General features: G+C 46.1%; 2 protein-coding genes across 4 annotated transcripts; both read left to right on the forward strand.

Moving 5' to 3' along the window:
* The first annotated feature begins 9,057 nt into the window (after positions 1-9,057).
* On the forward strand, positions 9,058-13,935 carry LOC136535962 (mitogen-activated protein kinase kinase kinase 1-like). The gene is made up of 9 exons (XM_066528411.1): positions 9,058-10,232; positions 10,951-11,035; positions 11,688-11,750; positions 11,886-12,043; positions 12,280-12,355; positions 12,450-12,509; positions 12,919-13,026; positions 13,169-13,432; positions 13,619-13,935. The coding sequence occupies exons 1-8, from the start codon at positions 9,205-9,207 to the stop codon at positions 13,394-13,396; spliced, it is 1,806 nt and encodes a 601-aa protein (XP_066384508.1). The 5' UTR covers positions 9,058-9,204; the 3' UTR covers positions 13,397-13,432; positions 13,619-13,935.
* A 3,726-nt stretch (positions 13,936-17,661) lies between these two features.
* Positions 17,662-24,052, forward strand: LOC136540911 (uncharacterized). 3 transcript variants are annotated; one of them, XM_066532953.1, is made up of 9 exons: positions 17,662-17,894; positions 19,564-19,654; positions 19,749-19,809; positions 20,470-20,547; positions 20,660-20,733; positions 21,040-21,153; positions 21,234-21,341; positions 23,562-23,600; positions 23,666-24,052. In XM_066532953.1, exons 1-9 carry the CDS (start codon positions 17,806-17,808, stop codon positions 23,750-23,752), a joined length of 741 nt encoding a protein of 246 aa, XP_066389050.1. In that variant the 5' UTR covers positions 17,662-17,805; the 3' UTR covers positions 23,753-24,052. The 3 variants fall into 3 exon arrangements, with proteins under 3 accessions (XP_066389050.1, XP_066389048.1, XP_066389049.1); XM_066532951.1 differs by lacking the exons at positions 23,562-23,600; positions 23,666-24,052 and adding an exon at positions 22,064-23,554; XM_066532952.1 differs by lacking the exons at positions 23,562-23,600; positions 23,666-24,052 and adding an exon at positions 22,067-23,554.
* Positions 24,053-25,567: the final 1,515 nt, after the last annotated feature.

Here is a 25,567-nt window from a genome sequence, read left to right on the forward strand (position 1 = left end):
GCCCGAGCACCAGGTGATCTGATCACCTAGACGATGATCCTGCAATACAAGCATGTAGAACGGGTAGTACATGATGTAAAGATATATGAACTCCGGAGAAAAAATAGCATATGTAGCTTGACAATCAGTTGGAGTGAAGATGTATTTAATATAAACCGCCCAAACAGTTAGTGTGTAGCTGAGTCTCCAGCCTTAGCTAGCCTGTTAACCATAACACGGAGTGCGGAGCCCGTGCACGTGTAGGAGGAACAAGCATCGCTAAGGAGCCGCTGCCGACCACCCATAACATAGAGGGCAGACGCTCATGCACGTGTAAGGAGGAGCCGGAGACAAGGCCATCTCTGGAGGCGTCCGAGCATCAACATGACTGTTCAGGGGTTTAGAAAATCATTTGGAGAGCAAACATAGGGAAAGCATTTCGGAGAAACATTGCGGTGATATATGGAGACTGGAGAATATTTAAAAGAATATTAAAGCATGACTTAGCTTTAGACAAAATGTCTGGTCGGCGGCGTACGGCGCTATCGAGTCGGCGAGCGGATGGACATCTTTAACCTGGTTGGCGAATCTACCCCTCAGGGCATGTTGGTAAGCGGCGATGGTGTTGGCAAACCCAAAGGGTAGGGCTATAACCCCTAGAGTTTCCTAAGCAGCCTTCGATAGATCTAGATCAGAGGGTGGTCGGCGCTGAACCAGAGTGTCTAGAGCCGATTCAGCGATAGAGAGACAATCAACGAGCTTCAGACTGGCCCGATTGATGGATTCGATCAGATCGTCATTGTCGACCTGCCTCCTCTGGTAGTGAGGAAACGGGCGGTGGGTCGCTGATGAAGGCGACCTTGGAAGTGGTTCCAAAATCAGATCTGAAGTTGTAGGTGCGGGGGTGGTCGGCGTAGAACCGATCTATGCCGGCTCGAGGAGCTCTCTGACTCTATCAGCGTTGATGACCCACGAGATGGATCCGACCATGAAGATCTGGCTGGGCTGTGGAAGGGACAAAGAGCCTATAGAAAAACCCATCTTGTTCGATAAGGAAACAGCACGCACTCCCCTACCTGGCACGCCAACCATCGACATAATATCATCGATAGTCCTCCGAGGGGTATCCCATGAAGGTAGATTGATCGGCAGGGGAGCGTGAGATCAAAAACAAGAAGGCAATAGAGACACACGAGTTAGACAGGTTCAGGCCGTCAGTATGATATAATACCCTACTCCTATGGTCTGTTGGTTTGTATTAGCTATCGTATGATATTGTGTGTCCCTTCTGGATAGTGAGAAACTTGGCTAGCCCCAACATCATAGTAATTGTATTATGGAATGTGATGGTTCGGATAAACATAGAATTACTACACCTTCTATGGTTACTATTGTATGTTATCAATTGATATACCACATGTTTGACACAAGATAGTTGCTAATCTAGAGATGAATAGCTATAATTAACTTGATGACTGAATTATAATTGTATAACTGAGTAATCGCTTTTTATGCAAAATGTTGTCAAGCTACCTCCACTTATAAAGCCTTGCATAATCCTTGGAGTCAATTTATTTCTGGTTTATGATGGGTAAGTCTAGCTAAGTACCTTCTCATACTCAGGGTTTTATTCCCATTGTTGTAGATGGTATAGTTTATCATGGCTATTGCAAGAACTGCTTCTATCCCACCATGGATGAGGAGTGAGCCCTGGGCAGGTATCTTTAATAATCCTTCTTATATGCTTTTGTGGATTGTGATCATGAGTTGGCACTATATTTGAACTATGTTGGCAAATACTAGTTTCGAACTTTAATTTGCTTCTGCTACTATCTATCGAACTTGGTTTGTAATAACCATATTTTATACTCTGATGAATGAACTATATCTGTGAACTTTATGTAACATGTGACATGTATGTTGAATCATGTATGATCTTGGTTGTATGTGGATCGTTAATCAAGACCCATCGTGGTACTCGACGGACTATCGGGTTTATATGGGCTCAAGTATGATAGTGTGACCACTTGCGAGCTGCCATTGTACTTGTGCTCTTATAAATTAGTTGGTTCTATGATAGTGGGCTCCTTCGACTCGAGCTTTGACTCCACGTCGCTCCGGCTCTCACCCCCCCCCCTCCGAACCCATCGGCTGATCTCCTTCTCCTTTTTGAACCTCCTTTGGGCCTTCTCAACTTTCTTTTTCTTCTTGGCAAGTGTCGCCTCCCTATGGGAAGCTTGCTGAGCCATGCCCTTCGGCCCCCTCGAAAGATGCAGCCAAGATTTATAGCTCAAGAGTCCCTTTGAAATGGACAACTCAAAATCAATCAAAACATCAAAACAAGGAGGATAAGGTCATGGGAAAAGGGGGCATACCAGATTGGATAGTTTCACGACATGAAGAGGTCCGGGCATCCCTTCAAGGGAGTCTTTATCCCTCAGCTGCAGCACCTAATCGAGTCGACTCCATACTTCGTCCTTTGGCAACTCCTCCGGCGACGCGCGGTCGGGATCCATCGGGCCAATGTATTCCCACATCGGTCGTGTTCTTTCCGCCAGCGGGGCAACCCAATGGCGGAAGAAGGTGTGGAAGACCCGCAACCCATCGAGGCCATGCTGCACAAGCTTCTAAAGCTCTACCTTCATAACCTCCAACTTGTTCTATCGACCGATAGGACCCCATGACCAGCTTTCCCTCCTCTCTGACCTTCTTCTAGAGAATGATGGGAATGGTGCCTCCACTAGATTCCTGATGTAGAACCACTCACCATTCCTCCCCTAATTGGAGTCATAGGGGGAGTACGTAGGGTAGGAGGTCAATGGATTTGGCTTCTTCTATAAGGCGAATCCCCCAACCGATGTGGTTCTAGACAGCTTCCCCTCAGACAGGGCTCGCCCGCTGAAGATCCACCGAAGGAGGTCCATGTGTGGCTCCATCCCAAGGAAGGCCTCATAGATGGTGACAAAGTTGGTGATGTGCAGCACCCCAGTTGGGTTGAGATGTTGTAGCTCCAGGCCCCACTCAATGAGGAGCCCACAGGAATCAGTGTGCAGGATACCCAAACCCGTGCTCATGGAAGGCGAGGAAGGAGATGACCTCATCGGCCTGGGGTTGTGGAACAACTTCCCCTGGCATAAGAGCCCTCCAATGTGCCACCTCCTTCGATGGGAGCAGCCCCTTCTCGGTGAAGGTGGCTAGCACCTCCTTATCCATGTTGGAAGGCCTCTAGTTCGACATCACACCTCGGATTCATGAACAAATCTGTGAGTTCTCCTCTCCCTCACTTTACCCTCTCCTAGAAACCGTCGTGGCATACGAATGGGCTTGGCGAAAAGGAAGAAGGAGAAGAGGCAGCAGTTGGAGAAAGGTGAAAGAATAGGAGGAAAAACCCTCTCCCTTCCTCCTATTTAATACGGATAGGCATGCGGTGGGATGTGTCCTGACTGATGGGACGCGCCCTACCCAACAAAACATCGTCTGGTTAAACGAGACGTGGCCTAGGTAGGGCCCACCACTACCACAAGCTGGGTGCAGGAAACATGGTGCAACAGCATGCAAATGACCCTCCACCTTCCCAGGCAGGGTTTGGAAGGGCCCGCCAATGGGATCTCCATCGAGGAGAGACCAATGGGTCACTCGAGTTGATCAGATGGCTCGGGCGGCTACTGAGAGATAGGTAAGGAGCAGTGGGATGCCCCATGCGGGCTATGCTAACTTTGTCACAAACGACGGGCCTGGGTTCCATCCGGACATATTCAATAAAGAGCTCCTCGAACCCGTCACTTGAACCATCGAGGTAACTTTACCAAAACCCCTTTTTGTTTTCTTATGCATTTATCCATCAATTCATCCCATATATCCAAGCATCGCATGTGCAATTATTGCATCACAACACTTCACGTTGCATCGCAAAGCGGTAGTCGCCTCATTTGATATGAGCGACGACCGACCGGGGTTCAAAGGCCAGCACGCGAAGGGCTTGAGGCCGCCTCGCATCAAACAGAGCTAGGGGAGAAAACACAGATGAGCCCCAGCGGCCCTCGCCCGATCCGCTCCGAAGCAGACAAGGTCATCTCAACCTTCTCGTTCGATCTTGACCTCAAGCCATGCCCATAGAATCTCAATCGAGGGGAGGCATGTGGGCCACCTGAGTTGATCTTCAGAATGGCTCAGGCATCTACTAGGAGGCGGGTTAAGGAGTAGTGGAATGCCATATGAGGGCTAAGCCGACCCCGCTACAAATGACAGACCTGGATTCCACTCGGACATACCCGTTATTAAGCTCACCGAGCGTGTCACTCGAGCCATCGAGGCAAGCGATGTTAGCTCAACCCCTTCGGTTGTGGAAACCATTGATAGGGTAGCGCATGAAACTAGACCAACCCCTCGGCCGTGCCTCGACACCTTGGGTAGGCGCTCCGCCTCACCTGACCCCTCAGCCATGCCCCACGCTTGGGTTGGCTAGACACCTCGGGTAGGCGCTCCGCCTCACCTGACCCCTCTGCCATGCCCAATGCTTGGGTTGGCCCAACACTTGGGTTGGCGATCTGCCTCGCCCGACCCTTTGGCCGCGCCCAACGCTTGGGTTGGCGATCTGCCTCACCCGACCCCTCAGCCACACCCGATGCTTGGGTTGGCGATCAGCCTCATTCGACCCCTTGTCCATGCCCAATGTTTGGGTTGGTGATCCGCTTCGCTGGACCCCTCGGCCATGCCCAATGCCCAACGCTTGGGTTGGTGAAACATGTCGCCCGACCCCTCAGCCACGCCCGACAATTGGGTTGGCGATTTGCCTCGCCTGACCCCTCGGCCTTGCCCGATGCTTGGGTTGGTGCTCTGCCTCGCTCAACCTCGCCCGACACTTGGGTTGGCGCTCCGCCTTGCCCGACCCCTCGGTCGCGCCCCCAACGCTTGGGTTGGTGCTCCATCTTATTCGACGATGACCCACGATCTTAAACCCACTAGGCACGCTCGTGAAACAAGTATAAACAGCCCCTTCATGACTTCACAGAAGTCCCAAAAGGGCTCAGGGTCTCATGTCGGGTTCATAAACCCAGAGTCCCCAATAGACCTGCTTTCCTATAGAAAACTTGGCCCATCGGACATCGTTGCGACAACATGAGCCTCCTGGGCTGGCCTAGATACATAATGTTAGGCCAAGGCAATGATCCGGTCCCCGACTAGAAAACCTAGCCAAGGTGGGGACATGGTCCGACTCTGACCTCCTTTTCTAACCGGGAATGCGCCGGTCCTTTGTTTACAACACTTCTCTAACCAACACGGTCGGGGTCGACTAGGAACGATCGACTGGGGATGCCCGCTCGGTGAGGGCACGAGAATCAGATGGAGCGGATAAGGTAAGGCGCTCAAGTTAAACCGTCAAATCAGGGACCGTACCCTACCATACTCTGCGCACCTACAGGACGGTGCCATCAGACCATGCCAGATCAACACTATGCAACCTTCTAGGCGTGTTAGAATCCCAACAGTGTTGTAGGCGTCGACATTTGCCTAAACAGTGTTGTAGGCGCCGACATTTGCCGTACCAGACGAACACGGTAAAACCTGCCACATGCATCGGAAGATAAACAGTATTATGAGCGTCGACAACCATCTCATACCCGATAGCATGGGCAATAAGACTAGGTAGCACACGTATACTTTCTCCCTCTCTCTCTTGTAAGGGCCCATCCCCTTCAACTATAAATGGGAATGAGCTCTCTCCTAAAAGGGGACCTAACCGGAGAATTCTGACTCTAGTTAACTGGTTCTCTACGATCTGAATACCTCAATAGCTTTAGAACTCTAAAGCTACACGGAGCATACGCTCCCATACTTAGCGCACATTAGAGCTCCCGTCACTCTCGGCCCTTCGGTCTAGAGTCCGACCGGACCTTTAACACCCCTTTCTTATTCCCACTCGTTTGTAACCCTACAGCAAACTTCGAGCACCTAAGCTCAGGAATAAAGTCACCGACCGATCGAAACTGGACGTAGGGCACGTTGCCTGAACCAGTATAAATCCTGTGTCATTGAGTGCTAGGCCACATCTGATCACAACACACGGCAAAACTATAAATATTTACTTGTTGGCCACTTTTCATACCGACACCTTGATTTTGCCGTTTGCAGCTGACGATGCTTCAACCAAAATTCTAGGCACCGGAGAAACTATACTTCCTCGGTCACCAAAAGGGAAAATGCAATCCTAGGTTTAGGACGAGTCAAACATTTTTAAATTTCATCAAGTTTATATAAAATAATATCAATATTTATTGTGGTTACTACAAAATATATTTATTTGGAATCATAATATTTTTTACACAGATTTAGTTGAATTTTAATTTATTTATCTTAAGAAGTGATAATTATATATTTTTCTTATAGACGGAGGGAGTACGTGTCTTATGCTAGACAACTAAAAACTAGTTTATGTCCTCTCCACATGCTGTTTGGCATGCTCAGACTTGTTAGACAAATGAACTGACAAAACAATAAAACGTGTGTTTGTTATAACCTGTATGGTGGACCCTACAACCGATGCTCATACTAACTCTATTTTAAAAAAGGGATAATTGTCTGTTGGACATCTAAAGTGATGGTCCTTCGCTGGCGGGCACACACTTTGGAACATTTTGCTAGAAGACACTCCGGTTCGGTGAAATTAGGCCATAGGACATCGCAGACCGGTTGTAGCCGGTTGAGGAGAGAGAACAACGGTGAAATGACATTCTTGCCCCTGTCGCTTTCTTCTTCCTCTCTCCCTTTCTCTTTTTCTCCTGACGCCGACAAGCCCCGGTCGTGATGACAGGTCACTAGGGCTAAGTCGCTCGGCCGCGGAGGCGATGCCCCATGCGGCGTCGTACGCCCACAGCGCGTAGCATCCCATCTTGGCTTGAGCCAGATCGGCGTCCCGGTGTTGGCGCATGAACCTGTGCGCTCACTGCTTCCAGACGTCGCGCAGGCGCGCGGTGGGTGGCACGTGGGGCGCGAGCCCGATGACACCCTGCGACGGGTGGACGCAGCTGAGGAGGCCCGTGAGCCCGTCGGTGATGACCCACGCGTAGCCCTCCGCCATCATCCCGGCCTCCACGGTGGCGGCGAAGACGAGCTCCGCGAGCGTCGGACGCGCGTCTGCTCGGACTCAAGGCGGTACATCGCGGCGACGACGGTGTCCCTGGTCTCCCCGGCAGGCAGCGCACAGCGGTAGGGGACCTCCGCGCGCGCCGCTGTGAGCGCGTCCATGAGGAACGACATGAAGGCGGCGCCGTAGTCATCGTCCTGGTAGATGGGCACGACGCGGCGCCAACCGAAGTAGGTGGCGAGCGCAGCGATGGCCTCCGCCTGCCCGGCGTCGCTGAGCGCGGTGCACGCGAAGAAGCGCACCTTGGACACCGAGGGGCTGGTCGCCGAGAAGGACACGACGGGGACCTCGGTGCGTGTGGCGAGGTCCGCGGCGAAGGCGGACTCGACGGAGGACTGTGGCCCCAGGATGGCGCGCGCGCCCTGGGCCATCATCAGTTGCAGCGCTACACGCATGCACGCGCAAGCGACGAGCGAGACGACGTCAGGGAACGGAGGCGACGCACTGCTGTTTGCTTGAACTGCGGGGACAGGAAACAGAAAAAGAGAAAGGGAGAGAGGAAGAAGAAAGCGGCAGGGGCAAGAATGTCATTTCACCGCTGTTCTCTCTCCTCAACCGGCTGCAACCAGTCTGCGGTGTCCTGTGACCTAATTTCACCGAACCAGAGTATCTTCTAGCAAAATGCTCCAAAGTGTGTGTCCGCCAGCGAAAGACCATCACTTTGGATGTCCAACAGACAATTATCCCTAAAAAATACAATTCTAGATTTAATTACAATCAAACTATCTTAAATTTAACTAAGATTAGAGAAAATAGTATCACAATTAAAATATAATAAACCCTAATATATTTTTATCTAAATTTAATTAAACTTTGACTCATTTGACCTAGCACTATTTTTAAATTGATCCAGAGGGGTAATGTATATAGCATCCAATATCAAATTCAAGCATAGACATGGCCTGTCTCTCTGGGCATCGGTGTCTGCTCAAGATAGCACGGGACTAAGGGCATGTTTGGCAAGGCTTCACACGGACTGCTCCTTCACCAAAACCAGAGCCAGAAGACTGGAGCGCAAAATGCAGCTCCAGGTTCGTACGATTAAAACAGCCCCAACTCTTCAATTCGGCACCGGAGTTGCTTCTCCTACAAATGTTGATATGGTTTTCTCCTGCGCCGTGCCAAAGCTGCCGACGGAGCCAGGGCTAGCACGCTGTTCGCTTGATTATTTTCTGTGACTTATAAATCAACTGATACTGTTTTGTTGTGAGAGAAAAATACATCTAGAGCGACACAAAACATGGCCGAATCTCTCCTCCTCTTCCTCCTACTGCTACGACGTTAAACTACTGACATGCTGACAGTTTTATGATGAGCGCGTGATGAGTTCATCAGACATAGCACGTACTCACATGGCACGATGTCTCCCCATCTGGCAGGAACAATCGAACAAGCTTACATGCACGCACGTGCCAACACATCCGCTGTTGAGCTCATCAGCTCAGTCCCACTGACACACGGTAGATATTGAATATCGCCTGCACATCTGGCCACGTGCCAAGCCATCAGCAGCTGAGCTCGCCACTGACGTTTGCCCTCACGTCGGCTCCCGTCGCCGCACCGCGATCTGCCTAGCGCAACGACCCCGCGGCGCGCGGACAAACCCCACCGAGAAGGCCCCCGCCCGGCCGCCATCAGTCGCCGAGATCGCATCCTGCCCGGCGTCTCCGACGAAGCTTTTTACGTCGCGCCAGGGGGGCCAGCGCGGGAGCGCCGCACCGGCCCCCGCCGTATCCCTGCCTGATCACCGCGGGCCAAGAGGCGCGCGGCGCGGGGGCCCAGCTGCTGTGCTGCCCGCGGTTGCCGTGTCGCGTCGCTGACCCGACCACCGGGCCGCAGCGGCGAAAAGATGCGAGTCAATGCGGACAACCGGACAACGCTATCTCCTCCCTCCGCTGTCCGCTCGGCCCCCTCCACGGCTCCGCCTCATCACACCCACCGAAAAACCCAAAAGCGCGGCCGCGGCTACGAACCAAAAAAAAAACCCCCCACCCGCTTGCGTCCCCAAGCCGAGCTCTCGCTTTCGGCGCGGTCCTCTCCCCCGCGTCTTCCAGGGCGCCCATGAGCTGAGGCCGCCGCCGATGGGCCCGCCCCACGCCGCGCAGGACCCCGCGCCGTCGCCGTCTGGCGGCAGCGGCTTCGGCTCCTCCAGGCGCCTCCTCCGCCGGCTCGACCGCCGCAACGCGTCCAAGAACATCGGCTACAACGCCCCCAACTACTGCCAGTACCCGCCGTCCCCGCAGCCCGCCTCCGCGCCGGGGTCCGGGCCGACCTCGCTCGCCGCCTCCGTCGCCTGCTCCCTCGACCTCGTCAACAGCTTCCGCATCGGCGGCAGCGGCGACGGGGGCGGGGACCTCCGCTTCCTGTACGAAAACCTCGGCCTCTCCGGGCCCGACGACTTCGCCATCCCGCTGGCCGACTGGGAGGCGCACAAGGCCATTCGCTCCTCCACCTCCGCTTCGAGCTCCCCCTCCTCCGCACGCCCCAACCACGACTCCCCTCAGCGGGACTCACCGCTCTGTCAGGTGGGTGCCGAGGAGCCCGCCCAGGCTGCGGACGCCGACCCGGAGCTACCGGCCGCAACGGGAAGGGACGGCCCAATCGAAGCTCCGGAGCGGCCGGCGCGCCTGGATCCGCCGCCCGAGTCCACCTTTCCGGATGCGAGGAGGGCAGCTGGGGAGGGAGGAATCAAGGGCGTGCGCCCGCCGCCGGTGCTCAAGCCGCCGCCTTCGATGGCGCTGCCAGCTGTATTCGGCGTCGGATCCACGTGGGATATCTTGCGGTCGTTCGCGCCGGATGAGAAAGAGGACGCCCCCGCGAGCAGATCTGGCCGTCGTTTTGGACACCGGGATGCAGTGGAGAAGGATGACGACGAGGATGGGGCGGTATTGTTAATGTTGGACGATCTTGGGCTGGAGGAGTCGTCCGAGGGCTTCACTGGTACTTCTTCGCTATCAACGACCAACGATGACGAGACCTCAAGCACCACCACAGAATCCATGTTCTATATCTCACCGAACGGGAGGTTTAGGAGGAGGATCCGGTCCTGGAGCCGAGGGGTGCTCCTGGGTAGTGGCTCGTTTGGGACAGTCTATGAGGGCATCAGCGAGTAAGTGCTCTAAAGATAAAATTCAGTTGCTCTTCCGTGCTGTTTAGTTGCTTGGAATAATCAATCTAACATGCTACGCCTGTCCATACTCCATAGGGCAGCATAAGGTACAGCTAGAAGCCTCGATTAATCTGGGTTTCACAGAACTGATTCTATTGCTGATTAGAGCCTACTAGGTCTGTTTCTAAATGTTAGACACTAAGCACAGCCTACTAGTAGTAACAATTGAATTAGTTACATGATGTAGTCTTCTACAACTAAACCAACATGATCCTAAGTAATAGGCAAAGATCTCAACTAAAATCATTGTCACATGCAATTCGATGAACCATTTCCTCAATCGTACGTGGGACCATGACATATTAGTGTGCCAAAATGTTGCACTCTTGACTTCTGGGTCAGCAGAGAATAATTTGATAATCACTCGATTATTTCTGTTCTTTTTAGAAGCTTGATTTTATTCCAATTTAGAACTGAGGTTAAGGATTTTTTACTTGATTATGTGTTCTTTGGTCATGATAACTTGGATATTCAGCTCTGCGAACAACGTACATGAATTTATTGTCCTGGATGAAGCAATTCAGTATTTGTCCTTTTTTCTGCCAATATGCAATAGGGATGGTTGCCTTCACTATTTATAGCCTGCTCTAGTTTTTTCCTGTTGCAAGCCTGAGCCCAGTCTCTTACATGCTTTTCTGCTTCTGTGTCATATTATCAGTGAGGGTGTCTTCTTTGCTGTCAAAGAAGTAAACTTATTTGATCAAGGGAGCAATGCGAAGCAGTGTATCTTTCAGCTTGAGCAGGTTTGTTTCACTATTTTTTTCTTGATAGTGCGAGAGATTTAATCTATTACTGGCAATTTCCCATCCTATCATGAATTGCATGTCCTGTGTTCTTCAACTTGAATGGCACAGTTCATGATAGGTTGAAAGGTTATTTAGGACAAGTACATCTGTACATGTGAGCCGTCTCATAGGCCATCTCATGCAGCAAATGCCCTATAGGATTTTTTATGACGTGGAGGACCGAGGGAGTTGAGATTGAGACTTAAGAGAAAGTGGTGGTTCTTTCGTAAAGCAACCGCCTCATATAAGCTAAAATTTAATACTATAAGACTACTCGCGCATCATTGTATAAGTTGTTAATGCCTTGTAACTCACATTTTTGCTTTCTTCCATTTCATGCACAAATTAAGGGATTTTGGAATTACTATATAACTTAAAAGACAACCCGTTGTAGGGGTTGTCTGTTAATTTGTCTCATATTACATGGTAATGCATGAGCCTATAAGATAGCACCAGTGTTTTTTGGCTTCCACTGTGATTTCCTGAGATTTGATCCGTTGGTCTGTGCGCTGTTAGCCTTAAGATGGCTCCACTTGCAAACTATGCCCAATTTCCTCAAAAGACAAGTGTTGCAAAATCTGACCTCTTTTATCTTTCTTAATCTTTCCAGGAAATTGCACTTCTGAGCCAGTTTGAGCATGAGAATATAGTGCAGTATTATGGAACAGACAAAGTAAGTAGCTTCAGTTTATCATGCTGTTGGTATCATATATGTCGTATGCACAGAAATTCATTGTTTTCTTCATGCCCCTTGTATGCATGCTTAGGCTATTAGATTGATGACCCTCCAACTGTGTTACTATTGCAGGAAGATTCAAAGCTTTACATCTTCCTTGAATTAGTGACTCAAGGATCCCTTGCATCATTGTATCAGAAATATCGCCTGCGTGATACTCATGTCTCTGCATATACAAGACAAATCCTTAATGGGTTGACTTACCTCCATGAAAGGAACATTGTTCATAGGTAATGAAATTAGTTTAAGTTCTGATACCTATAATGGTGCCATTCAGTGTAACAAATCAGATTACTGGAAATAACAAATATGGGCAATTATGTGCCCATTAGTTTAAATGAAGCCCTGCAAGCAATGCCCAATACCTGTATTTTCCACATTGATCTGAAAAGTACTGCAGAATTATATCAACGTGCTATTGTATATACGTATGTTCTGAACTATGGTTTGAATTGTGATATTGCAGAGACATTAAATGCGCAAATATTCTGGTGCATGCCAATGGATCTGTGAAACTTGCAGATTTTGGACTCGCTAAGGAGGTCGATTCATGCTGAAAACTTTGTCCTTTTTTTGGTTCAATTTATCCGCTAACACTTTCTCTGATACAAAATTATTTTATCAATTCCCTTTCAGATTACCAAATTCAATGCAGTTAAATCATGCAAAGGAACTGTTTATTGGATGGCACCTGAGGTAACCACCATAAACTCTGACTTGAGATTAGAACATTCTTGCATTGTGTTCGCCTTATGTTTACCTTCAGTGATTTGTCTAGAATAATCGTCTTGAAGTAATAATAGACCTAAATTATTGAATATTACTTGGAAGTAGTGCCCTATCCCCTATGCCCCTGCCTCAGTGATGTTATTACAGATCTATCAAACATCTGGTGCAGTCCAATCAAAGTTGGTTCTTAATAGAGTAGTAGCTGAGTTGATATTTTAGTGTGATTAAGTGACGTTTCATTGATTTGACATAGGCATCATTTCATGTGAACTTAATGTGTTGGCGAACAATCATGGTTGCTGGATGACAGCATATACAATTTGGATCTACACTTTAAGATCATTCTAGATGGAAGCACTAAAATCTAAATTTTCAGGTTGTCAATCCAAAGAAGACGTATGGACCTGCAGCTGACATATGGAGTCTTGGTTGCACCGTCCTAGAGATGTTGACACGCCAAATACCCTATCCTGACCTCGAATGGGTGAGAACATTTAGTACTGACTTCTGCAAATTCGAGTTGCTGTTTTTGAATTATATGACTATATGAGTGTGCCTATATGTACACGATTTTCTGAACTATTGGTATATGATTAACCCCATTCTTCTTGCTACTTGTTATGCAGACACAAGCTCTATACAGGATTGGTAAGGGGGAATCACCAGCAATTCCAAATGCTCTTTCAAAGGATGCTCGTGATTTTATAAGCCAGTGTGTAAAATCCAATCCAGAAGACAGACCATCAGCATCCAAACTGTTGGAGCATCCATTCGTAAACAAGTCAATAAGATCAGTACGGTCTATGAGGACGACATCTTCACGCTCAAATTCATCTACACGTGGCATCAATTAATGGGTCGTCGATCATCTTTTGGACAGTGGCAGAATGGTAAGTTAACATTGTACCTTTTTGTGTCAAACTCATGCTAAGATTTCACGTACGTGTCATGTTGAATGGTACAAAGCTTGTGGCTGGTCTTCCAGTCGTCAGCTTCTCACTAGGGCGCCACTTGTTGCTTTTATAAGTGCGTGATTAATCTGACAATTTTACTTTCTTTGGTTGTTCGACCTACAGATATTGGTCCGCGCAAATCATGTGGAGCTGGCCGAAAGGGAGGGTTGTTTTGCCTGGAGCTAGTATTGTCAACGCTCAACAGCATCGGCATCAACCTTTAGTGTTTCATTAGTTGATTCTTTGGCATACGTTCGCGAGGAAGATGTCCTCGTTGAGCCGCCGGCTAATATTCTTCTGCCTGGATAGAGAATAGTGAATGTGCATTTGAGCGCATGAGTTGTAGAGTTAGAACGGGCCGTGTAAATAGATTGTCTTGATGCCAATGATATGTTGTCATGAGAAAAAAGAAAGAAAAAAAAAGGTTCAAAGCTTTAGAACTGTCAACAACAGTTGTTAGATTGGAATTGCTGTCAGCATTTGTGCTAAGACAGGAAGCATTAGAACTGTCAACAACAGTTGTTAGATTGGAATTGCTGTCAGCATTTGTGCTAAGACAGGAAGCATACGGCTATGTTATCTTTTCCTTTTTTTCAATCAACGTTAGTTCCCAGAAAACTCTTCGATTGGCTGCCGTTCTCCATTTGGCATGCGAGGCCATATCGCTTTCGGCCAGCCGGAGGAGGATTCCTTTCTCACGCGTTGTTACATTACATAGCCTGTTCGCTTGCTCGTAAACGATCGTAAATTTTCAGCTGGGAACAGTGTTTTTCTCTTACACCAAACCAGCCAGCAGTAAATAATTCACGATACGATACGGCGATACGGCCTCCCGAACAGGCCGCATGACTTGGCGTGTGTAGCCCGTAGAGCGTTTACTATTCAACCAAGGAAAACTGCATTCACCGATGTATGCTTCTTAAGATTCTTGAAGCTCTGCCTCTTGGCAACTAAACAAAGAAACAAATGAAACACATGTGAAAGCCGCGGAGCCAGGGACAGAAGCATTCCGGCACTCTTCAATCAGTTTCAACCTAGATATAACAGCCTGTAAAGTTAACTGAATAATTGAAGAATGGTGGTAAAGCAGAGATGAATTCTAGCCGTGAGGGCGATAGTAAATTCTGATCCATTGTCAATAGATTCCCAGAATTAGCATAGTATACTGAAGTTAAACCACACTGTCACAATAATCGGTTGAATTATCTCACTGTGTGGTCTTTCTGACAAATGGGTCTTTCGGTACAAATCTTGAAACTTGGTGAACATGAGACAACAAATGTGCGGTGAAAAACCCTCCATCGTTCTGCGCAAACCCACATCTACCGGACTGCTTTTCCAGTAACCAACACAGGTAATGGAGAAGCCTGTGGTGATTCAGTGCACCTTGGAATTTGGATCAGCACCCTGGTGTGGTCGCGATGGCTCTACTCTACATCAAAGCCGAAGTCGATTTTGTCTAGGCCGCAGGAGCTCTCTTGTCCTCCAAAAGCTTCAGCTCCATACACCATCCATCAATCTTTTTCATCTTTTCCAGCGTCTCAGATTTCAATTTTTCAGGGTCACCTTGTAGTTGTGCTTCAGCTAAACGTATCTGTTAAAATCAAGATAGATTCATCCATGTCAACTCATCCTGCATTCCTGCTTTGGTTTCTAAAATACACCTTAGACTCAAGTATTTAACTTTTTATAAATAAAATAATCTACTAATGAATATCCTCAAATCAAAATGGGTTTACTACACAAGGCACAAAGGCTCTTAAACAAGTGAAATATCACTAATAGAAAAAAGTGCCAAACATATAGTGAAATCTAGACTAAAGCGAGAAGGCTGGTCGTACATGTTTAAAGGGCATGTGGAATACCTTAAATGCACTAAAACTAGAAAGGAAATTACAGTTAATAGACACTATTAAGTTGGATTCTCAGCACTCAGCATGAATAAATCAGAAGGTAGAAGAAAATTGATTTTAATTAAAAATGAGGCCAGGTCCCAATTCTTACAAAACTAGGTTTGCAGGAAGACAACTTTTCACTATCATATTTGATTTAAAGATACTGAAAATGAAAGCACGCAATTGAAGTTTGCTATAAGCAAGATCAAATCCAACTTAATATTGGGGAAAAACTACCATGACCAGACCCGACAGTGAGGAAAATGATTTAAACGTACTAGTTTGGAATTGAACTCACATTCATCTTTTTTTTCAATAGAAAATGTGCAGACACAAGAGAGAGCAAGAGTAAACCTTGGTCGACATGGCACCACACCAACTGTTCTATGCGGGCCGTGTCAATGCAAGGAAGGTAAATTGGACTACGTTAATAGTTTAGTTTAGGAAGATTAATTAGACTTTATAAACAATTATAAAAATAGTAATTTTAAAAATATTAAATACTTTTTTTTTAAAAAAACTATGTGATTACAAATTCTAAAATCTAGCATTAGAAAGTTAATAGAAAAAAAAGTTTTAGGTAAGAAAAATTTGAAAACTAGTTTCAGTTTTTTTCTTAAATCATGCTATATCATATAGTACTTGGAAATATCTTAGTATTGTGTTGTCTCCTTCTAACGTTTTATTTGCTAGTCGATGCTCTCGTCTATTATAGATAGTATGCATTGACTCGGACATGCCACACCAGTTAGATAACAATATAACACTATACAACCCATGGTATGATATTCTTCGAGAAGAAAAAAATGGAAGCCGTGTTATCACAGTAGATCACGGTTGTCTCATATGCATGCTTAGTCACATCAAGACAGACAAGAGAATTTCTCAGCCATAATATTTCTTCTTTAACTGTAGGCGTGCATGCTATATATTCAAATCTAATGGTAGACACTGAGAAACAATCTTCTTTCTTACTGCACCAAGATATTAAGCCTCTTTTAAGGATAGACATATACGCTTTCCTTTTTCGTCAATTTCTCACCACAAAACGTCCTTTTTTACATTTCTTGTTTACTAACATGCAAATGAATTATGTTTGACGAGATTCAAATTATTAGCACACAATTGACACAACCACACAAGGAAAATAATATGGAAATAAGCTAACACAATATTATGAACTGTCAACATCGAGATGTATATGGTCAATTTGTCAACCTCAAGATTTATGCTCATAGGGGATGGGTGGCTTGTGTGCTTTCATATTTTTTGATAATAACTATGTGCTTTCATACTGAGAGGAACCATGTACAAGAGATACATGCATGTGTTCATATTAATAGGATCTCGAGTATGAGACAGTTACATGACACATGTGTTGTCAACGAAGTCAGTTGAACTTCTACATGGTGAGGGTCATCAACATAGATTAATTATAACAGATAATAAGAGCATATAACAAATAAACTCCAAAAGGAGAAAATATAAGATCCAAACAATTTCAAAGCTAGGACTCATAATATAGAACATGTTTTTACGAAAAATATGACTAAAGCAAATATTATATTATTTTTATAAGATTAAATCAATTTTATGAGTTTAGTTGCATTTTTTAGAAAAATATTTGGATAATCTTTTGAAAAAATATTTTTATAATTCTTTGGATAAAGTCTAAATGGTCTCTGCAAGATCGATTTACCTCCGTTGTAACTGATGTGGCATCATTAAGACTGCTAGTGTGGTGTCACGCCACGTCGATCAAAACTGCTTTCAAAATCATGCGGAAAACAAATTTGAACGGTTTTAAAAAATAGATTAGAGGATGTAAAAAAACGCTTTTCGACAATGTCAAATGCTTTTCGACAATGTCAAACGATTGGAATTCAAGCGCAACGATGGGCTACAGCCCACAAAATACCCGCCCACTCTGCCGAAGCCATCCCAGGATGAAAACGGATCGGATACGGACGGATATCACCAATATTATATTTGTTTTCATATTTCTGTCTGGATTTGGATTTGAATATGGATAGTGTCAACTATGTCGGATAGAATACGATTGGATATCGACATCATAAATATGCGATTTGAGTATTCGGATACGAATATGGTATCGAATATTGGATATCCAGACTCAGATACGAATAGATCTCAACTCCTCTAAACCGATTCGATTTCGAATACGGTCGGAAAATATCCGTAACGTTTTCGTCCCTAATCCCACCCCACTGTCCCACGCCGGCACACAGCAAGAGTGCGGGAGCGGGACGACGGGACCTGGAAGGCTGGAACCTTGGGAGCACAACAAATCCGAACGCAGACGCAGCACGCTGTCGTCTCGCTCGTCTTCCCCCCGAAGGCCGCCCCGACCCCACCGCGTCTTCTCCTCATCGGCTTGACCCCTCCACCACCTCCATGGGGTCGTCGGAGGCCGACGAGGACCAGCTCCTCAAGAGCTTCCTCGCGGAGGTCAGCGAGGCCGAGCGGGACAACGAAGTGCTCAGGTCTTCTTCCCCTCCCTCCCTTTCTCATCTTCTCCACGGCGGTTCCCTTTCGTTACGAATCACCGTTGCGCGTCATGTAGCTTCAGATCCCATTCGTTTCTGGTTTTCCGTCTCTATTGTGCGTCCTAGTTTATGTAGCAATTGGCTGGGCGCCAAGTCTCGCTGAGATTTGGGGAACCCTTTAAGCTCGAATGAACCCTAGATTGCGTTTCTACGGCCGTTCTCTTGTTCTAGTTGCCTCCGTACCGTGCAAAGCGCGTGGGTTTTGTTGCTTAACTGTTTTTATTTTTGGTCAAGTGCACCATAATTATTATTTATTTTGTTGCTGTGGAAATCCGTTGTACAGGAAATTGGCTTCTGCCACTTCCTTATGCAACGATTATATCCTGTTATAGCCATATAATACACAGAATGCACGGTTTTGAGCAGTAGTTGTTTGAGTTCAGTAGCAGAGCATTGGAATTGTTCAAGTTTGGTTGGCAGGAGGTAGACCTTGCAGTTAGATGACTGACATAACAGCATCTCCAGGAGTTTTGTAAAACAACTCCCTATTTTTATTTTTTAGCAAAAAAAGAAAAAACTATCTCCAACAACAGTTTGGTAAAAGAGCTCCTCAAAAATAAAAAGTTGCCAAATATCCTCCTTAACTCGTAACTTTCCGCAATCGAGAGAACTCCTTATCCCTCCTCAATTGCACTGTTTCCATGGGCGTGAGTGGTGTTTTTTTGGCGCAAGATATTTGTTGGTGCGATCTACTAGTTTCGATCTTGTGGCCGGTTTAGGCGTCGATCTGAGCGCGCCCTGCCAGCTGCCCGACGCTGCCAGACGCTGGGCGGCGGTGGCAGGCCCCTCACATGCACGGACGCCGGGCAGCGGCAGGCCCCTGGAACGGACCAGGTGCTCGTCAGCAACAGGCAGGGAATTGCATGCCTGCTGGTCCTGTGGTAGGCACCAGGCAGGGCACCCCATGCCAGCTGGTTGGCAGGGGCATGTGTCAGGTGTTGCCAGATGCAGGGAACAGCGCGCAGCAGCCTGACGTACGGCAGCGGCAGTACCCAGAACGGATCGTCTCCTGTAAAACCAAAAAAAACAAATTGATGTGCCCTACTTTAGTTTTTAACAAGTTATTATAGGAGACTGTTGGAGAAAAACAAAATTTAAGATTGCTATTTCTTTTATTAACTTGCTAGATTTATTATTTAGCAAGTAAATTATACCAAACTCCTGGAGATGCTCTTGTTCGAATTTAAAGTTAATCTTTTCTAATTGTCTGAATGAATCGCAGATTCACATTGTGAAGACTGTTATGGCCTCATTTTTTTTTTTTTGCATTGTCATCATAGAGTTAAGTAGTCGTATAATATTATCTGCAGTCCTTGTTTAGAAATTGTTCATGACTAGACTACCCTGTTTTTGGGGAAAAAAAGTAACACCAAGTATTGAAGAAAGAGTTATACATGAACCTTCAACTTATGCAATGATGCTTTTTATAAGTTGAAATTATACAGTGGTATTTATTTGCAACAAAGGTTAGAAGTTTGTAATAGCATGTATATGGGAAATAGGGAATATTTTCTGTTGAAAGAAATGGATCAGTTGAAATGTCATGCTATTTGGTTATTTCTTGTCAACAATAGTTCCATAGCCTTACACATCCTAAATTTATCAGGATACTTGGTTGCTTCAAGTTAAACCCCTTCGAGCATCTTAAGTTGTCTTTTGATTCATCACTAGATGAGGTGAAAAAGCAATATAGGAAGGTATAAAGACATTGATTTGATATTTATGAAGTTTTTCATTTGATTTATTTTTTTGTGTAGATCTAATATTTTTTGTTTCACATGCTTTCTGCAGTTGTCATTGTTGGTCCATCCTGATAAATGCAAGCATCCTCAGGCACAAGAAGCTTTTGCAGGTACTGAAATGAGCCAGTAATGAAAGTACTGCTGCACATGAGAAGCAAAGTGCTACAAGAATTCATTATATTGTCATGTTGTGAAATGGTATCACATTAAATTGCTGTAAGGCATATATGGATTTGTTTTTGAAATATGATTTGTACGATTTATAAACCATCAAGGAACATATGCCGGTTGGTAATTCTATATATCCTTCAAATCGGAATAAATAAATAACTTTGAAATGGATAGCATCAGCATGAATAGGCTTTTAAATTTTCATGTTGGGGAAAGGGGCACGAGTTCGTAATTCATACTAGAAAAGAACTGGAGATGGATTTAATTGGATGGTACCTGATATCCACAGTGAGGCATAGATTAACTATTCAAAGAATTAAACAACAAAGAAATGATCTTAGAAATGGGATCTGTGCATTTTTAGTTTTGGTCATTAAGATAGTAGTGCTAATAAGGTGTTAACCTAGGATTGCTCATTTTGAGTATTCCTGTATGACCTATGGTTTTCTAGAGAAAAGATCTTGGACCGTTGCACTACCTCTGCTTGTAAGATCTGGACTTCTGTAGTTAAATCTGCCATAGCACCACTGAAAGTGACCATGTTTGAATGGTATAGCTCTTTTCCTTGCTTGTTGATATATATTCACTTGATGGTATAGCTCTGGCAAAAGCACAACAGCTCCTGCTTGATCCACAGGAAAGAGGCTACATTCTTGACCAAGTTACTGCTGCAAAAGGTGTGAATTGATCTTTTTTATATACGGTATTGACAATAACGATTTAGTCAACTGAAGTAGAGGTACTATGAACTAAACAAAATTTTATGTTCCTTTGTGTTGAAAAATACAGAAGAATTGAGGGCAAAACGGAAAAAGGAGCTGAAGAAAGACAGTGCGTCCAAGATAAAATCTCTCGTAGATGAGGTGAGACAATCTTATGGAAGGTGATGTGACTTTTGATTGGACTATGCAAACTTGAGAAAAAACATCTATCCATAAAGAAAATTATTCCATGTATCTGAAACTTCGTTTGTTGAAATCTATAATGAATGCACAATGCATGTGATCAGCTGTTTCATTTTGCAAACATCATCTGCATGGTTCAGTAGTTGGATATTAACAAAATATTATGGTAATAGTTCGGCTCTGCGAAATCTTTGATATATCTTATTGGATTTCATGCATCTTCCACAATTCAGAACCTCTAATGATCTGCTTGCATATGTCCAGGGAAAATATGAAGAGCAGTTTGAACGATCGGATGAATTTCAGAAGCAGTTAATAATTAAAGTACGTGAAATTTTGACGGAGAAAGAATGGCGTCGGAGAAAAATGCAAATGAGGGTAGAGTGTTTTTTCCCCTAATGTTATCATTTGAGAAACGAATTTGTCGGATGAGCTATATTCATGTGGGCATTGCACAGATATCAGAGGAAGAAGGAAGACTTAAGAAAGATGAGGAAGAAACAAAAGAGATGTGGAAGAGGAAGAGAGAGCATGAAGAGAAGTGGGAGGAGACTAGAGACCAGCGGGTATGTTTGCAGTCTATTCTATGTAGAGATTTCACAATGTTAGCTATGCCTCGCTTTCTGTTGACATGTCAGTACGAAATTAGGTCTATGTACTCGTACTGAAAAATGTACCAAAAGCTGGAAAGGAGAAAGATTATGATGCATAATGCAGTACTGCTCGTAGACATTTTGCATAGTAGCTGATACTACCTCAAATGCTACCTTTAGTCCCTGGATTACTTGTGGCCTACTCCCTCTGGCCACAAACACATGCTGTTTAGGGCTAGATTTGATCAAACCTTAAAAAATACGAACATCAAATAACTATTACACTATTTAGTTTGGAAACATGTTGGTTATATGTGTGGATCTGTATTAAAAATACCTGCAAAATCTCTTAAGTTCAAATGATTTTCAGAATATATTCTAGAAGAAATTAGTGGTCAAAGATGTGCACTGAAGACTGGAAAGTGAAATGTGTCAAGTACTTTTTAGGGTTTTTTTATTGATACCATTACAATTTTGCAACTTTTGAGAACTACCATTACTATTCGTCTATTTGGAACTATACCATTACAATTCTTGTGTTGCCTGAACCGTGCCATATTCTACGTATCCAATGATATTGGGCCCACAAACAGGCTACAGTATTTTCGTATGGGCCAAAATACCCCCAAGACACTGCCTTGTGGGGCCCGCATGTGATCATCTTCTCTTTTTCCTCTCTCTCCCTCCCCAAACAGCAGCCACCAATCCACCTCTACATTGCCGGCACCACCGCTGCGTTCTCTGCTGAGGTCACGACCTCTCCGTGCTCTGCATGTCTGCGGCGAAGCTCGGCGGCGCCATCCCGCCGGAGATCGGCGGCCTCGTCAACCTTGTCGACCCCGAGCTCTCCGACAACGACCTCACCGGCGAGATCCTGCCAGAGATCAGAGATCACGAGGCTCACCAACCTCACTCTGCTCAAGCTCTACAACCACTCGCTCTGCGGCGCGCTCCCCGCCGGCTTCGGCAGACTCACCAAGCTGCAGTACTTCGTTCGACGCGTCCCAGAACAACCTCACTGGCACCCTCGCCGAGCTCCGGTCCCTCACACGGCTCGTGTCGCTGCAGTTCTTCAACGGCTTCAATGGCGAGGTGCCCCCAGAGTTCGGCGAGTTCAAGGTGCTCGTCAACCTGTCCCTCTACAGCAAAAACCTCACCGGCGAGCTGCCGCGCAGCCTCGGCAAGCTCCTAGAGGTCCGCCCCGCCATGGCTGCCATGGGCAGCAGCCGCAGTTTGACCTTCGTGCGATGGCGGACGAGATCCTGCAGGACGTCTACACATACAGGTTCTGGAGGCCCGGCATGGAGTTGGCCGTCAAGCACGTCCGGCGGAAGGACGGCGCGGGAGCTCCGCCCCGCCATTGTCGTCGGCGCGGGAGGTGTTGGTGGAGATGGCCAAGGAGGCGTGGGGGCATGCGTTCGGGCGAGGCTGCAAGCAGGGCGGGGCGGGGCGACATGGCCAGACGCCGGCGAGGCCTGGAGTAGGGCGGACACCATGGCCATGGAGAAGTGAAGCAGATGGAGAAGGGAGGAGGAAGAAGATGACTAGTGGGGTCCAGACATCAGTGACATGAGAGAGTAGGGTGGAGGGGTAGTTTTGTCCATACCAAAATACGATGACACCGTGTACGTCTGCAAGTGGGCCCAAGACCTCTCCGGACGTATACCATGGCATATTTCAAACAAAGGAAGAATTGTAATGGTAACGTTTAGAATAGGTGAATAGTAATGGTATTTCTCCGAACTTCGAAAATTGTAATAGTATGAATCCAAAAAACCCTTTTTTTTACCAGAGGGAGTACCTTTCTGGTGACGTACTACTGCCATTTCTTTCTAGTGACGTACTGCTACCATTTCTGACTCTTCATAGCATGAGGTGGTTAGCGTCCTTCCATTTGGTACAACATTTGAGAAATCTTCATCAATCCCAATTCCCAAGGCAATAATGCAAGGTTGAAGGATCAGAGCACTTTGTTAATTTCTGAATACTTGTAGCCTAACCTAAGTGCATCATAGAGTGGCCATAGTTTCAGAGATGCATTCATGACTTGAGTTACAGTGATTTTTCTGCATTGTCACTAAGGTCGTGCTCACGCCTCACGCCATAAAGTTCATTCCCTGTGACCTGTATATAGTGCAGCTATCTTTGCTCAAACGTACCAACTGCGTAATACAATGGATTTTGGGTTTGTAGGTCTCCAGCTGGAGGGATTTCATGAAGACAGGAAAGAAGGTTAGTGCATATGGCAAGTAATATCTTCCTATTCATGAATTTGAAACGGAAACTCCTTTCTGCAGGGACGGAAAGGTGAAATAAAACCCCCAAAACTTAAGACTGAAGATCCGAACAAGTCGTATGTGCAAAGGCCAGTAAAGCGCAATTGAGAAGAATGATATTGGTGTCAGCAATCAAAGAACTGGTAGCGACTAGCGATCTTTCGTGTCACCAGAGTCGGGCTGCAACCCTGCAATGCTGCGCTGGCCTTGAAGGCGATAAGGTTCAATTATGCCCGCTGGGCTCTAGTGTAGTCAGTGAACAGAACAGATTTTACACGTATTGCAACCTAGAGTGATTTGGGTTGATGTACTCATCAGTCTGAAGATTTTACTGGAAAGAAGTACAATTTTTCCGTTGGAAAAGAACCTACTGAAGTGAATGTTGACAGGCTCGTCTCTTTACTGTTTTGTTTCATTGTAATGTAAGTAATGCTAAGATATATGTACATCGTTTGTCATCATCGATGCACTTTTCACTAGATGCCGATGCCGATGTAGAGCATAGGCTCGCGGCTGCCATGATTTATGAATGGAAATTGCCGGTGTCATATTCCGAAATGGCATGTAGCAGACAGGGACAAGGTCGATGTACTCTTGAAGATGAATAGGAAGGTGCTCGGTTGGTATTGGCATTTGACTGACTGCAATTCAAAATTGTTAAGAAGAAAATCAACTTGTCTTCACCTGTCGTCCGCTTAAGTGAACTCAACTGAAACAATTAAAGATGCCGTAGAAGCTGGCAGTTGCATCCACATGCCTGCACTTGAATCCCGAAAGACCATACAGGAACACTGCCATTGTCAAGACTCGAGATCTACATAAAAAAGTCTGTAATCAGCCATTCAGCCTGATCGGAACAGATTGCTGCAGCTGCACAAGGTATAGCTAACAGTATGGCACAGCACAGCAGTAGGCATGCAACTGCAGATAGGGCCATTCATGGCCGAACGATCCGACCAATCTCACTCGACTAAAAGTCTAAAACATTGGATAGGTTCAGGCCATGATTTCAACTCGTAACAATCTTTGAGTCGGTACGGGTTGCAATTTTTAATCTAAGACTTGATCTATACAACACGAAAATCCGAGAAATAATTCAACCCAACTCAACACGTTCGTTGAGTGAGTGCGGGCTAAAAAAATTTGACCCAACGTTAGACTCGGGTCGGGCTTGGACCAACCAAAGAAACGCCAGGTCTTTTGGCCCAACCCGACGTTTGATTAGGTATAGCTGCAGCACAAGCCGAAGCGAGCAGCAGAATTAACATCATCTGTTATATTTGATATTGTGGGCTTGCTTACCCCAAGTTCCCAAGCGCTGCAGTTCAATTCGGATTCCTTTCCTCTACAAAAGATGGGCCTCCAGAAAGGTTAAGAGACAGTAGACCCCAAACAACCCAACTAGCGCCCTGACGTCCGGAGCGAGCACGCGTCCGGATGCCTCACGGGACCACCAATCCGATGCAATAGAACGAGCCCCCCCCCCCCCCCCCCCCCCCGCGTGCGGGCCGCCCTGCTGCACCGCCGTGGCCGCCATCCATTGCACGCCCATTGCCCTCTATGCCTCATCCCCACTGTGTTCCATCACCCGAATGAGAAAATTTCCATCGAAAGATCTGTTGCAATACGGAGCAATATGAGATGCAATATCAGAAGTATTACTTGTTTGCAACATTAGAACAAGGCGATTGCAACAACAGAACAAAGCTACTGCAATGCGAGATGCAAGATCAGAAAAAAGAGACTAATGCAACAAAGAAATATTACTTGTTGCAACATCAGAACAAGGCTACTACAACAACAAACAAAGCGTAATGCGAGAAGCAATATTAAAAAAGAGACTAATGCAACAAACAATTATTACTTGTTGCACCATCAGAACAAGGCTACTACAATGCGAGATGCAACATCAGAAAACAAAAA

Source organism: Miscanthus floridulus, chromosome 2 (genome assembly GCF_019320115.1).
Source record: "Miscanthus floridulus cultivar M001 chromosome 2, ASM1932011v1, whole genome shotgun sequence".
In the NCBI taxonomy this organism is placed as follows: Eukaryota; Viridiplantae; Streptophyta; class Magnoliopsida; order Poales; family Poaceae; genus Miscanthus; species Miscanthus floridulus.

What these genes read in the sequence shown, in the direction of transcription:
- LOC136535962 (XM_066528411.1), top strand. Translation starts at nt 9,205, where the DNA reads ATGGGCCCGCCCCACGCCGCGCAGGACCCCGCGCCGTCGCCGTCTGGC. An exon ending in GTCTATGAGGGCATCAGCGA is followed by an intron (nt 10,233 to 10,950) that starts GTAAGTGCTCTA and finishes TCATATTATCAG; the next exon opens with TGAGGGTGTCTTCTTTGCTG. An exon ending in CCTATCCTGACCTCGAATGG is followed by an intron (nt 13,027 to 13,168) that starts GTGAGAACATTT and finishes CTTGTTATGCAG; the next exon opens with ACACAAGCTCTATACAGGAT.
- LOC136540911 (XM_066532951.1), top strand. Translation starts at nt 17,806, where the DNA reads ATGGGGTCGTCGGAGGCCGACGAGGACCAGCTCCTCAAGAGCTTCCTC. An exon ending in GGCACAAGAAGCTTTTGCAG is followed by an intron (nt 19,810 to 20,469) that starts GTACTGAAATGA and finishes TTGATGGTATAG; the next exon opens with CTCTGGCAAAAGCACAACAG. An exon ending in GGAGAAAAATGCAAATGAGG is followed by an intron (nt 21,154 to 21,233) that starts GTAGAGTGTTTT and finishes GGCATTGCACAG; the next exon opens with ATATCAGAGGAAGAAGGAAG.